This window comes from Nelumbo lutea, chromosome 1 (genome assembly GCF_056320005.1).
Source record: "Nelumbo lutea isolate HS-2025 chromosome 1, American lotus-T2T, whole genome shotgun sequence".
NCBI lineage: Eukaryota > Viridiplantae > Streptophyta > Magnoliopsida > Proteales > Nelumbonaceae > Nelumbo > Nelumbo lutea.
The window spans coordinates 133795573-133811222 of NC_142684.1; the positions used below are offsets into that span (position 1 = coordinate 133795573).

The window sequence follows — 15650 nt, forward strand, 5'->3', positions numbered from 1 at the left end:
TTACCTCCTCCTCTCAAAGATTAGTTAAGCTTTTGGGGGATTGACATAAAAATATATAAAAAAGATGAAAAATCATACTAGGTAATTACAACAATGCCATGTGCAATCCCTCCATACAAAATACAAGTATTGCCCCACCCAAGATACATGCTTGGACGCTCAGATGATGGTTGTAGGCACAATGGATGGCACTTGATGGCACAGCGAAGAGAACACTTGTGATAGTTTTCCCCACTCAATTTAGTTTTCGTCCTCGAATATGGGCTTCTGCTTGTGGCTCGGATCTACTATTGATGAAGAAGGGTTTCTTTCATTGCTCCACGAACTTTGTCTCTTCCAAAGCCCAAGCATAAGGTTGGGTGGAAGGCTTTAGGGTGTTCTTGATGGTGGGAAAACCTATGAATAGTTCCTACATTAAGTCCTTGCCTGGCTGTTTCAAGATAGGATTTTGGATGTTTTGATTTGGTGGTAGGAAAGTCTTTGGCCAGGGCTAGGTCAAAATGATGGTTTGGATTTTTCGAAGATTGGCCCCCATGATGATTTGTCCCCTAAGGGTTGTTCCTCACAAGGTTCCTATGAGGATTGGTTGGATCAATGTGGTGGTGGAAAGGACACCTAAATGGTTTAGGTGGTATTCGCTCTTCCCGACAATGGTGATAGTGGAAGTAGTTGTGGCTGGAGATGGCCTTGGGTCTTCCAGGAGTCTTCTCTCCAGTCGGCTTGTGGTGCTGACGTTGGTGTTGATGCTGATGTTAATGTTGACGTGGCGCTAGTGCTGGAACGGCTTTGGGGGAGACTTCTTCTTGGTGACAACTTCCCAACCCGTTAATGTGCTGATGTAAGATGATTGAGAGGGGGTCTTCCTTGTTGACACGACACTGGCTTCATGGTTGCTTGTTCTTAGTACAACTGTAAGGCTGAAAGCTACTTCCCATGTATCTACAAGGCTGATGTTACGGGAATCATGCAAGGGGAGTGCTCATCCAAGATAAGTAAGCTGTTGATGTTGCTTCCGCCTACGTGAAGAACTTCAGTCTAAGAACAACCTGAAAATCATCCAAAGGTACCACAGATATATTGATGGGTCATTTCCCTTGTCTAACTTGGAGCTCTACTCCACGAGCCTTGCCTTCTATTGCTTTGGCACCATAGTTGACAGCCGTGATTCACCCTATTTGTTTGGTGCTGGTCAAGCCGAGTTGCTTTGCCTCTACAATGCTAGATGAAGTTGTGGGTGGCCCTAGTGTCCACCAAGGCTTGGGTTGGCCTCCCGCCGAGGGTGATGTCTACATATTTCAACCCTTTATGGGATTTGGTGGATCGCTTGGATGTGGCCTCTTTCTTAACCATGGCATTGATGAGTTGAAGGGCACCTACTCTTGGCACCGCTATGGGTTTCTCTTCATCACTCTCTTCATTGTCACTAAGTTTGGCGATGAGGGCATTGATTTTCATTTGTGTTGGACAATCACTCGTCCAATGCTTTCCATTATAAATGTAACAAGGAGCCAAAGGAGTAGTGGGTCTCCTAGTGTACCGGTGGCCCTGATAGCTTTGGGCTCCTTGTGGCTTCTTCCCTTGTTGGTAATCGTTAGGTTTGTCAGCGGGCGCTGGTTTCTCCTGTGTAGAGGTTGATTTTTTATCTCCCCCACTCAAACTCATGGTACGTGGGCTGGATGGCTTTTGGTCTTCTTCCTCTGACTTCCTTAAATCGACTAGTTGCTCAACCACTACCATGGCTATTGCTAAGTCCTTCACCCCACGCCATTGTAGTTCGAGCCTCACCCATGGTTTGAGACCATCCATGAAGTTGACAAGAGGTTCTTGTCGGACATGCCAAAGATCTCAAGGGTCAGGGCTAAGAACTCTTGGACATAGTCGTGCAATGAGTCTTGGTGCTTCAAGTTCTTCAGCTTTCTTCGTGCCAAGTACTCAACATTTTCGAAGTAGAACTGTCGCTTGATCTCTCTCTTGAAATTGGCCCAAGTGTTGAGGGTCCGAGTGCCAAGTTCAATGTCCTGGCAACATCTACGCCACCATAACATTGCAATATCATTTAAATACAATGCGGTCATGCGTGGCTGAGTTTGGTCATTGTGGATGCCAGTCGCAGAGAAGTACTGATTAAGTTGCCACAAGAAATTTTCAAGCTCCCGAGCACCTGAGTATGGAGTTGGTTGGCGCACCTTGATGTGGGTGGATGGAGCAGATGAAGAGCTGGTGGAATTAGCTATGGCTCTTTTCATGATTGTCAGCTCAGCCCTCATCTCATTCAATTGAGCTTGGAAATTGTCCATCATGCCTTGAAGGCTTCTTTAGGAGGAGCTAGCTTGTGACTGTTGCAAGGTGTTGTGGACATCTCGGTGCGCTCCGTTGAAGCGGCTTTCCAGCTCCACCACAACATTCTCTACATTCTCCATGTTGAGATGGAGTTCATCAACCTGATCTCGAGTCTCACCTACTGTTGCCTCACAACGTAGGATGAGCACGTCCATGCTAGCTAGCTGGTCGATTAATTTGTCGTGCTTGCTAGCTTTGGTTGAGTAGCCCTTTAGAGCTTGTGTCTTGGTGGGTTCGTCGAGTGGAGCCTCATCAGTGTCATGGGCTTGGTGCAGCCCATGTAGTGTGTCATCGGCAATGTCATGGTTGCTCTTCATTGTGCTGAAATAGGGACAGTTGACAGGGTCCAATGTGCTTGTAGGAACTCCTACTCTGATACCAACTGTTACGGGGCTAGTCATTGGGGCCCCGTGGGGCCCCGTGCGATACTCAAATGCGATGAATAAGCCTAAGTAATAAGTAATAACATGAGAAAAGGCAACAAAAATGACACACAAATTAAACAAAAGACAAGTTGTATTGCATTAATAGATGGCAAGCATAAGCACACAGTTCAGTGTCGAGGGGACCTCATGCTTAACCTTTACATGCTCTTGATTCACTCGACTACCTACCTCCCCTCAAAGATTACGTTAAGCTTTTGGGGGATTGACATAAAAATACATCAAAATGATGAAAAATCATACTAATAATTACAACAATGCCATTGGCAATCCCCCATACAAAATATAAGCATTGCCCCACCCAAGATACATGCTTGGATGCTCGGATGGCAGCTGTAGGCACAATGGATGATACTTGATGGCGTGGCAAAGAGAACACTTGTGACACTTTTACGTCACCTCACTTCAGCTAGTAGGCTAGTTTTGATTGATTGCTTCTTCCAAAAATAAACCCGTAGAGCCTTTGTTGGTAATCTCTTTGTAGGATTATCTTTAATCTGGTATTGAATTCCTTTTATCCTTTCCTATAGTCGTGCCGTCCGGGGGCCGGGCCATGCCGGGCTTGAGTTTTGAAGCTTGTGGGCTGGCAGCCTAGCATGGCACGACTGCACGACCCATGACCCGCATAGTAGCATGGCACAAAGCTGGCCCACTATGGGCCGTGTCGGCCCACATTCTGATATAACCGTTGAGACCCCATTGAATATGTTCTGCTTTTGGGGATTACATAAATTCCCCCAGGGCCCCACCAATTATAAATAGCTAATTGGCTTCGATACCCCTTCTCCTTGAATATATGTAGCAATTAGTTTAGGGGGTATCTTAGTGTTGAAGACCAAAATACCCTTCTTATCGACTATAAAGCAACTAGTTTAAAAGGGTATTTTGGGCCGCCCTCAAAAGTCTTATAGACTTCCACTCCTTTTTTTTTTCCTTCTAAATGTTTTCATTTGTTTTTCTATTTCCCCTAAAACAAAAGTACATTAGTTTCCCTATATTCACTTCTTTTTTTTTTTTTTTGGTTGAAAGGGAAAGAAAATCAGAGCTACACAGGACCAGGGGGTAGCTCTCGCCAAACAATCAAAAAGACAGATTAAAGCTAATTCCCCGGGAATACAATTAGGACCAACAGGACAACCAGAGTAAACATTTCGCGCTAACCAATTCACAGCCTGATTTGCTTATCTGAATGAGTGTTGAAAGGAGATCTCCGAATCTAAGTATGCACACAGACACGAGCAGTCATCAATAATATTCCTTATTCTCCACAGGGGGTCCACCACCTGCTTCAACTTCAACTAGTCGATGACAAGCTTTGAATCACCCTCCAGCAAGCTTAGACAATCTCTGAAGTTGATTTCAATGTTGATAGCTTCCCATGCTGCCCAGGCCTCCGATAGTTGATAGTTGAGAAACCGATACCTTAAGCTTTAAGGTCGAGAGTCTTGCCTTGGTGATCCCGTGCAATGCAAGCAATAGCACAGAGACCATCTTGATTACATGAAGCGTCAAAATTAATTTTGATCGACCCTTGTTTAGGGCTTTCCCAAGAAATGGGACCAAATTTTACAAGTTTTAACACCCTCTTCTACCATGGCACAACATTTGATTTCCTCTTCATTCATTTTAGCTTTCACAATAAGAATTTGGGGGCTAGTAGTCTTACTATTGAAGAGCTTGTCACTTTTGGCTTTTCCAAATGAACGAAAATAATATAACAATCATTTCTCTAATCACATATTCCTGACCTGCACTTTGAGTCATCACAAGTTGATTCCACCATTCTCGAATAATTCCCATTAACTCCCACACTTGCTTGGCATAAGTGCAAGTAATAAACAAGTGATCTAAATTTTCCTCTTCCCCACACTGACAGCATTCAATATCTATATTAAAACCTCTACTAATAAGCTTGCTTTTGTAGGGAGTTTACCATTAAGAACTAAGAACAAGAAAACCTTCAGTTTATGGGGGAGGTTAAGCTTCCATATTTTCCTTGACTGGTTATCAGTCGCCCCATTAACCCCATTGGCTTTACTCTCCTCCGTGTAGGTGGAGTTGAAAGAGAATTTGCCTGTTGGAGTGAGTTTCCAAGCAAGTTGATCTTCCATGTGGTTTGAGGGAATTAAGATAGGCTTTATAGTATTCCACACCCGGTTAGGGACTAGGGATCTAATAATCTCTTCTCTCTCTTCTCTTCGTACTTTTCTATCTTGATCAATTACATTGCTTACAATCAAGCCCATGTCATCAATACCATCATGATTAACTTCATCACTTAGAGGGTCATTTCCTGCCCAAGTGTCGGACCAAAATTTAATTTTCTTGCCATTGCCTACATTCCACCCCATGCCCCTCTTTATTAGATTAAGGGTTGAAAAGGATCCCCTCTAAGCCCATGAAACACCCTTTTTCGGGGAAGCCTTCATAGAGAAATATTATTCTTCAAATATTTACTAGAAACTACTTTAACCCAAAGATTTTCACAATTATTTAGGATCTTTTATCCAAGGTTACCTAAGAGAGCTCTATTAGCCCATTTGAGATTTTTAATGCACATCCTCCTCCAATTAACAGGATGGAGGGGTTTTTTGTCATTTGCCTTTGACCATATAAAGTTTCTTTGCATCTTTTCCAAATCTATAGCATTGTTAGGGGATTTTGAAGGATCTCATGACATATTGGGGAATCATATAGGCAGTTGAGTTGACAAGGGTAGAGTTTCTTTTCCACCCAGCTAGTCTTTTCTCCATATTTTCTCTAATAAATTTAAATAATCCTTTCATTACTCTTCCCTCAAAAACTAGGGCTCTCAATTTTTTTTTTTGGCTTTTTGAATAAGGAGTAATTTTAAGAATTCTATACATAATCCTCCTTGAGAAGTTAATTACCGATTTGGCATAATTTGGGGCTTGATGAGTGATAGCAAACTTATCCAGAATTTCTTTGATTTTTAGACAGAAATTAGTTGAGGTCTTAGCAAAAATGATGCAGTTATCAACAAACTATAGGATAAGAATTTTAGGCCCACCCCTAGAAATTGTACATCCAATGAGTTTTTCCCCTTCTCTAGCTTCTTTCTCTAATTTTCTGATGAGAGCCTCCGCACATAGCACAAAAATATAAGGAGATAGAGGATCTCTGTTAGACAGTGTATGCCCTTAAACTGGACAATAACATTCGTGTTAGTTTAGAATGGTCACAGTCGTTGGATAAGTCTGGGGAAATTTATCCTGCTAAGGCTAACACTGGTGTGCCGCCAAGTGTTGGGGTAGCCTGTCTCAGCTGCCAGGATGAGACCCGAAGTACATGTAGTGTAAGTTTACTTGAAACCCTGAACCGGACCAGATTTCCAGTATTGCCCTGGACCTTGGTGATTAGTGGGCAAAACTAGAAAGTTACACCTGACCCCTACACTCGATTATGATACTGCACTAGGTGTCGGATTGGGCTGTCTTTGATATGCCAATCAGTGAGATCCTTAGTGGGGGTCAAAACCTGGGTATGTTGGGACAGTCCAAGAATTCATCTGAGTGGGTGATCATAGTGACAGGATCAGCCCCTTTGTCGGACAAAGGTAATGATCGGGGATGCACTCTCTCTGATGGAAACGAAGACTGTCGGCAACCGATTTCAATCATTGAAATTTGTAATGCAAAATATATTTTATATACGGTATGGTTTCAAAATATTTGCAAAAGGTTTTAATTCCCGGAATCCATGTGAGCAGAGAGTGCAGCACTGTTCCTTGCAGCCGAGGGAGAGGTCTTCTCTTGTTTGGCAGTGCATGATCATTATGGGCTGAGAGGTTAAGTGTAAGACCATTGAGGATAATACCTGATGGGCTAATCTTGCATCTGCCCATAGTCCCTAGGCTTTTATAAGGTGACTTGGCCCAGGGACCACTTAGTGTAAGTGTTGGGCTCATTAGGAATCCATTTGATGGGCTTCAAGGGGTTCATTGTCTTTTTAGTGAATTTGGTCAGGCCTTGTAACAAAGGTTGGGCTGAACCCATGTGACTGATGTGTAGATCAATGTTTGGGTCCCATGCCATACAAAGAAGCCCAATTGGGCGGCAGTTTGGAAGCAGTTCGAGCACTAAGATGCCATGGGCCTAAAACCCATTTCGAACTGGGTTGATTTTATCAGTTAAATAAAGGGGCGGATCTAGGATTAAATCAACAGATAGGATAGGGTAAGACCCTATCCACTTAGAGAGTCCAAATATGAATACAAATTCAGATTTGGAAACCTCCTGATAAGATTAGGAGAGGGCTGATCTAATATGCAAATAAGATAAGGGTATATCTTTATCACTTAAAGGGAATTCAGATCCAAATATGATTTGGATCAGCAACTCCTAATGGGATTAGGAGCTGACCCCTTTAAGGTTATAAAAGGAGGAGGGGGCGACAACCTATTAGAAGATCACATCCTCACTTTCAGAGCAAGAGTTACAGAAGAGAGAACATAGCATCACTGCACTATTTTTCTCTCTGTCACCTCCTTCCTGCTGCCGCCGCCATCACTGCCAATTCGATCTCCTCTTTCAACCAGAAACTCAAGATTGGATCTTGATATTAGCCTTTGGAGAAAAGGCTGATATGAAGTTGTGCTCACAGCCTCCAGCGAATTCTTGCGAAGGGTTCAGTTCGTTGGACGAACACTGTTGATTCTGCTCCATTGTTCACTGTGCCATCTTCAGTGGGAGCAGTATTTAGAGTCTTTCTTTGGGTGTGAATACCTTCATTGGGAGATACTATTTCTCCGTATATCCCTCTCCTGCTTATGGTTTAAGATCTGGTTCGATTTAGGGTTCAAGATTGATCATTGAAAATGCAGATTTTCTAAAACAATGAATGTAATTCCCAGATGAGGGGAGAGAAATTTTTGAAATTTCGCCCAACCTTCCTGCAGGGTTTGGCCATCCATATGATGGATCTTTCATTCCTTCAATCTCCTTGTTTGATCCCTTTGGAAGCTTGGATTGATTGGGTGGAAATCCAGTGATAAGGAGTTAAAAAGAAACAAATCTAATGCATTCCACAACCCACCCAACCCAAATCCTATGGAATCCAAATTTGATGAGAACTTTCTAGATGAAGTCTCATTCTAGCCGATTTACTTTTTTTCTTTCTCATAGTATGAATCATTTCGTGAGCTATGAGGATATTGTCAATAATCAGCCTATTAGGAACAAAGGCACTTTGATACGAGGAAATAATAGAATCCAGAAATGGCTTAAGTCTATTAACTAATATTTTTTATATGATCTTGTGGGTCTATAATGATTTACATTCCCATGACTGTCAATTTTAGGAATCAAATTGATAAAAGTCCTATTGAGAAATTTATTCATTTTTCCCGAATGAAAAAAGCTTTAACTTTACTACAAATAGATTCCCCAATTTCTTTCCAATATTTCTTGATAAATAGAGCATTAAGCCCATTGGGCCCTAAGGCTTTCATGTCCTTTATAGAGAGGAGGGTATTGTACATCTCTTCGTTAGTAACCTCCAAAATGAGCCCATCATTCATAGTATTATCAGTAACACATTGGTCAATTTCCTTAACAAAGAAATCTTCCTCCTAGACTCCCTCTGATTTAAATCTTTCTTCATATTTCTTATAAAAGTGGTATTTTAAGTCATTGTAATCCATAATCCAATCCACATTATCATCTTTAATTCTGGAAATTTTATTTTTATTTCTATGGATAGTTGCCACAGTGTGTGGAAGAAAGTATTATTTCTATCCTCAAGACCCAACCACTCAATTCTTGATTTTTGGGCCCAAAACACTTCTTCCTTTCTGAGGATATTATCTAACACTTTTTGGAGGGCGATCTCATGATTAATCAGAGCTCTATCATTTGGTTTCTCATTGATCCTGCACTGCACCTCCAATAACTTTTCCATAATACCACTTTTCTTTTTATTTATATTGACAAAGTGGTTTTGATTCCACTCCTTTAGTCTTCCTACCATAATTTTATGCTTTTGAATAAATTGGTGGGCTATAGACCCGTTCACATTAATCTCCCATACATTTTTAACAATTTCACCACAACTTGGATCGAAACACCACATGGCCTCAAACCTAAATGGTTTTGGACCAGCAAACATACGGGCCTTAGTATCAAGTAAGAGAGGGGCGTTATCCGATGGTAAATAAGGGAGGTTTAATAGCTTGCATTCATTAAAATCACACCTCCATCTTGAGTTACAGAGAACCCAATCCAACCGTTCATGCGTATAGTTGTTCTTCCATGTAAACTAACTACCACTCATATCCAAGTTCATAAGACCACTGTGGTCAAACATCTCATTTAACTCTTTGGTATGACTGGGGAGAACTGGTCGGCCAACCTTCTTATTTTGAGCTATTTCATAAGGGTCATTTCTTTCAATTTTCTTTGTTCCCAAAACAAAAGTAGAATTTTCTCGATGTTCACTCTTTGGAGTCACTTTTATGCTTTCTTTGCACTATTCAAGAACAAAGCATCTAAATAAGACACCACAGTGGAACACTAGAGCATAAACAAGGAAACCATAAGGATACACAACTCAACACCAAGCAACAAAAAAGAAAACTTTCATAGTAAAATCATATTTTCATCCAATACTGCCACTCCTTCACCATCAATACAGCTTTGATTTCACTAGTAAATATACTCGATGCATCTTGTCATTTTTTGACAACTTCTATATAATAAAGTGGATACTTGTCTTCGGTTTTGTACTATTCATAAAAATTTAATCCAAATACTATATATGATATATGGTTAATACTAAGGTTTTAAAACTGTCATTCATTTGGAAGGTTGGACCATTTGGCATGAAAAAGCGGTCATAGTACTGTCCGTTCCAACCCCCAAAAGCAAGCAATTGAATTATCGACCTGTTCAACCCGGACAAGGATTTTTTGACCAATTTTTATTTTTAAAACAATGAATGACCTCCGTATTAAGTATGGGACCATTAATCTGAATTATTTCAAAATTTTAAATTATTTATATTAGACATTTAAGTTAGGATTTTTATTTGATTTAATAGATTTACCATGCTTTATATAGAGAATGACCCCATACTAAGGGGCAACTATAGTATCATTTAATTCGATATTTGCTATTTAACATAAAAAATTAAATTAGAAAAATTAACATGGGTCTTACATATTTGTAATTAACAATCTATTCTGACCTACTATGTTTGAACATCACTATTAATTTATGTTGTTTTTAATATGATTGAAGAGATTAAATGTTGTCTTTTTGGTATTTACTCTTTACTTGATAAATTTATTTTTAAAAGGTAAATTAGGTTACGCTTCCAAAAAAGTTAAATCTAGTTTGCAATTAATGAACTATTTCATCTAAAATAATAAAACTCATACTAGTTGTATTAGTTGTTTAGTTATTTTTATGAATTTCATTTATTTTTATTTTATCCATTTAATATTTTGAATATTTTAAGTTAAATTAATTGTTTAATCGTTACTTCTGAAATGGTTGTGTTTGAATAAAATTCAATTACTACTATAACATTTGAAGTGACCCCTTTTTAGAGATTAGGATGCTGCATGTGTGAATTTTAAGACAGTGAAGTTGCCACTTTTTTTTGTGAGTGGATAGACCTTTTTTAAGAGTGGGAGTTTAACCTCTTCTAAGATTCTATCTATTGAAATTTTAAAATGCCATGTGTCTGAAGGGTGGGGGGCTGTTGCCTGACGACCTTCCTTATATATATATATATATGTTTGTGGATTGGACCTTGCAATGGTGGTGAAAAATAGAAGGTTGATTCTATGCTTCTCATTTACCCTTTTTTGTTACATGTTTTGAATTATAGTCAATTAGTTTTACATAAGTTTATATAATCTTTTGTTACTTTTTTTTTTCTTTATTAGCTTTAAAATTATGACTTTTAATTTTTATATATGTTCTATTACTTTATTCTTTAAAATTTATATAATTTTTAATGTTTATTTTTTATTAATTAGTTTTGAAATCAAGACTTTAATTTTATAATTTTTATTAATATGACATTGCTTTTTATTAATTATTTATCTTATAAACAATTAATATTATTTATATTAGCATTAATTTTTTATTAAAATTATATAACTTTTTATCATTTTCTATTACATTAGTTTTTATTAATTAGCTTTAAAATTAAGATTTTTAATGTTTTATAGTTATTATTAAACCATTTTATTGTTCACCAATAGCGTAAATCATCTCACATGTTGTATGCAAGATACATGGAATCAAAACACATAATATGGATTGAACTACACCATACTTGTTAGAATGCCTATGGAGTGTGGTATGATTCACATGGCCCATTTTGTCGGATGCAAAACAATTCTTCTGTTGTTGTGTGGTTAGGGTTGGCAATGTTGACCCCGACCCATTTGACCCATCCTCTTATAAACCCACCCATTTAAGATGCGGATCATTATGGGTCGAGTCATCCATTTGGGCCAAGGGAAGAGGGTCAAGCAAGGTTCAAAATATATCAACATGCCCCTATGCATCGGCAGGGGCATATCAGTACTTAAAAAATGGCAGATTTTTAATTTTTTAAATTTTTTCAAAATTTGGTTTTGAGCCTATTTTTAATTATATTTTGCATTAAATAGATGTCGGTTCTTGAAACACCTGTAAATAGGTGTATCGTAAAGTGCCTGATACGATACAACATGATATTTGAACCTTGGGGTCAGGGTGGGGTTGGGGTCAAGATACCCATTGGATTGTAAAGGGTTAGGGTCAATTGGGTCGAGGGGAGGATTGAAACTCTTAAGGGAAAAGGGTCAGGCTATGTGGAGTCTCCACTGCATTGTTAATAGGTGACGATCAAAACCACCAGTGATTTTATCCTTTCTCTCTCTCTCTCTCTCTTTGTGTTTCTTTCCTTCTTCTTCTTCCAAGGGGTTGTGTTTGCATAGTATCTCTCTCTTCTCTTTTTGTCATGGCATAGGTTGGGTTTGATATCATATTTGCACTAGATTTGGTTCAAACATAGATTTGTGTTAATCATCTTCATCTATTGAAGATAAGGTGAAAACAGATCTATCCACTGTTTGTAAAGGAAGAGATCGTCTTCCTTTGTGAAGACAAATCAAGGTTCGCAAAACAGATCCACCGCCTATAAAGGAGGAGATCACGCTAGATTTGGTTCATCGTCTTCCTCTGTGAAGACAGGTATGGGTTTCGCAAAACATATTCATTGCCTGTAAAGAAGATGGAATCAGATATATTTTCTCAAAATTTATTTTTGAAAATTCCTATTAATTAAAAAATGATGTGAACTTCTATCAAAAAATTTCTACATTTTACATATTGTTTTCTTGCATTAAAAAATTCGAAAAAATCTGTACACTTTTGTAATTTTCCTACATTTTTTTTATATTTGGTTTCTTGCATTTTTGTTATTTATTTGCATTTTTTTGCTTTATTATAATCTTTGTTGTTTTTTCTTGCAATATTATATTTATCCAATTTTTATGTTTCATGTAATTTTTGTATTTTCTTTGCATTTTATCATTTCTTTAAATGTTTCATAATTTCTTTTGTTTTTTTGTAGAAGTGGGTCAGCGTGGGTTATGACCCACTAACATCAATAGATATGGGTGGAGAATGGGTTGGAGGGTCATTATGGATGTCAACCCACCAGCCCACCCATTTTCCACCCCTACATGGTGTGGATTCACACAACACACAACAAGTTTTACACCATTTGATTCATTGATCCGAAATTCGGTGGTCAAAACGGTTTAGTTGCGGGTCGGGGTGGGGGTTTCAAAGTACCATTATAATTAGTCGGGTCGGTCGGGAGTTCGGGTGAAACCGACGGACAGTCAGATGAGGATAGAGGCAAATCCGTACTGAATTCGACTCGTTGGCATCCCTAATAACGCACACGAGCCACGAATCAACAACATTGAATACCATAACCGTCCGATGGATTGATCACCCATTCCAGATCTATTGATCCCATCATCAAAGTAATTTAACTGACTCAGTCGGTGGTCCCTTGCACATGCAATAATTCCACACCCGCTGCTGTAATTTCTCTCCATCGCTAAAAGAATACTCTCTCGTTCTCTCAGTGACACGCAGACATACTAAGCTCTCCTGTTCCGAGCAAGCTATGGAGGAATTTGCGGTTGACGATACAGCTCAGTTGATGGAGGCCGCTTCAGATTTTGCGTATTATCCCGGTATTGATTTCTATGAACTTTGTTTAGCTTTATTGGATATTGAAGGGCTGAACTTTATTTCATTCATCAATTTATTAATCTACAGGCGTTCAGAATGATGCTTCGGCGAAGGAATTTCTTGACCGGTTTCCCCTTCCAGTCATAATCAAGTATTTTCTCCACTTTCTTTTTCCTGTTTTGACCTTCATTAAATTTTTGGTTTGTTCTGCCACAGATGGCTCTCATCTACAAAATCAGGCTTCTATTTTAAAGGGTTGGAGTTTTCGTCGCTACATATGGTTTTCTTTTAAGGGGTTCAAACAGTATAGGAACATGAATATTGTATTTTCACTAGTTATGAGAATGAGAGGTGTAAATCAGTAAACTAGATTATCTGGAGCTGCTTTCAATCCTTTTATTTAATTTTATTAGTTTTATACATATATTCTTAGTGCTCTGTTTGTTTTCAGTGCAATTTCATTTGCACTAGTACAAATGCAAGGGAGTGCAAATGAGTAAATTGCAAATTTTGGTTCACTTTTGCTTCGAATTTTATATTATTGTGTTTCAGGTTTCATTTTACTTGCTTTAATCTGCAAACAAACAGAACAAATTAAAACATGTAACAAAATTAAACCAAAATTAGAACTTAACTCATTTGCACTCTTATACTTTTGTATCAGTACAGATAAAATTGCGCTGTAAACAAATGAGGCCTAATGAAGTGGTCTGGGCCGAGTTTGTTGGTGAAATGTGGGATGTAGCTTGTTTTTGTTGTTGACAGTGAGGGTTATTTTCCTATTGTAGGTGATAAGTTCTTACCACCTATTAGTGAGAATGAAAGGCATAAGGTTCCCCTGTACATTGAGATTCTGTACAAGGGGTATACATCAAACCACTCTGATATACATCAAAACACAAATATGGCTTTACAAAAAGAGTATTGTATGGTTTTCCTTTGAATCTAGTATTTTCCAACCACGAGCGTAGCATTTCTTTCCCCCCAAACAGCCCAGAAAGCTACTGCTGGAATGGTGCATGAAACTTTTAATGTCACCTGGGATGCACATCTCCACTCCAAACAGATTTAACATTCTTCTCCATATCCTGTAAAAAAAGTCACAGTAAGCAATAGATGGGCTGCTAATTCCATATTGCTACTACACAATACACAACCTGGATCCTCCACTTCTATACCCATTCTCATCGGATTCTTTCTAGTTAATATTTTTATTTGGGGCTTTTTAGGAAGAAAGGAATGTTAGGAACTTAGGATCTCCTTAGAGAAGGAGAACATCAAAGAAGCAGTAAGAGATTGTTTAATGGTCAGGGTGATGCACTGGATCAGAACCTTCTACTCTTTTTCACAGTTTTTCTTTGATGATATATGAAGCAATTGGGAGGTGATGGCTAGGGAGTAAACTTATTGTGGAAGCCTCTTTCTAAAGATTTTTTTTTTTGATAGATCCTCTTGCTAAAGATTTTGTGAAGTTGAACTTTGATGGGAGTTGACAAGGCAACCCAGGTCCCTCTGGAAAAGGAGGGGTGATGAGAACAAAGGACATGTCGTTGCTTTATTCCCGGGTTCAATAGGAGTTGGGGATTCCATTAGGGCCGAATTAATTGCTGCATAGCAAGCATAGTTTTCAAGGTGCCAAGGTGAGGCTAGGCGACAGGGGGGCACCTTGTCGCCTAGGCGATGGATTTTTTTAAGTAAAAACATGCATCCTAGGGTAGTTCCCTAGGTTCCATAATCATATTTTCTTAATAAATATCCATAATTTTCATAAGAAAAGTATACATTTCATGTTGAAGTATAGAAAATCAACATATTCCAACATATTCATGAGAAGATAAAGAAGAAAGAAAAGAAAATTAAAAAAATATAGGGGCTGAACCCCTATTTCTGTTATAGGAAAAGAATAAAAGAAAAGGTGGAAGAAAATGTGTTGATTAGTATATAAACACACAAAATTAGTAAAGAAAAAGAAGAAAATATGTTGATTGGACAACATTTTATGTTCTTCCGTACTTATTGGTTCAGGTTTTGAAGTCTTTGAGGGTTCAATACAGTATTTAGCAAGGAGGTTCAACTCTGTTATTAATAGAAGTCTTTTTGCTGATAAAAAAAGAAAAAAAAAAGAAATTAGTGTATAAACACACAAAATGAATAGTTTAGTTTAAAAATGTCTATTTTATAATTATAACCTCAAAAAATTAAGAATATTTTTTATAACATGCTATAGAAAATCGCTTGGCGATTAGGCAAGGCGAGCCTCCAAGGGCGCCTTGTCGCCTAGGCATCGCCTTGACAGCTATGATAGCAAGGTGTACATATTGCAAAAAGTTGAATATGATAAATGTGGAGATTGAAGGGGACTCAAAATTGGTGGTCGCTTGGCTAAAGGAACTGAAGTTATAATTTGGTTCTTTAGGGATGAGATGAAGAAATTTAAATGGCTCATTAGAAATATGAATTTGAGGATATATTGGGTTAGGAGTTTGGCTAATGCGATGGTGGATGCTTTAGCTAAGCAAGGGGTAAAGTAACAAGGATCAATTGTATTGAGCTCAGTTGTAATTTGCAATTGTAATCATATTTTAATTATTTTATAAATCAGCAATAAAATAGTACAAAGTCCTCATGGAAAGGTACGAGT

At 38.3% G+C, this 15650-nt stretch overlaps 1 protein-coding gene across 1 annotated transcript in view; it reads left to right on the forward strand.

Annotated features, from left to right (window-relative positions):
• The first annotated feature begins 12851 nt into the window (after window positions 1–12851).
• Window positions 12852–15650, forward strand: part of LOC148877693 (ARM repeat superfamily protein) — a 111789-nt gene continuing 108990 nt past the window's right edge. Inside the window, exons 1-2 of the mRNA XM_088942320.1 lie at window positions 12852–13011; window positions 13097–13160. Of these exons, the coding sequence (XP_088798446.1) occupies window positions 12942–13011; window positions 13097–13160 (134 nt within the window). The 5' untranslated portion in view covers window positions 12852–12941. The remainder of the gene's footprint in view (window positions 13012–13096; window positions 13161–15650) is intronic.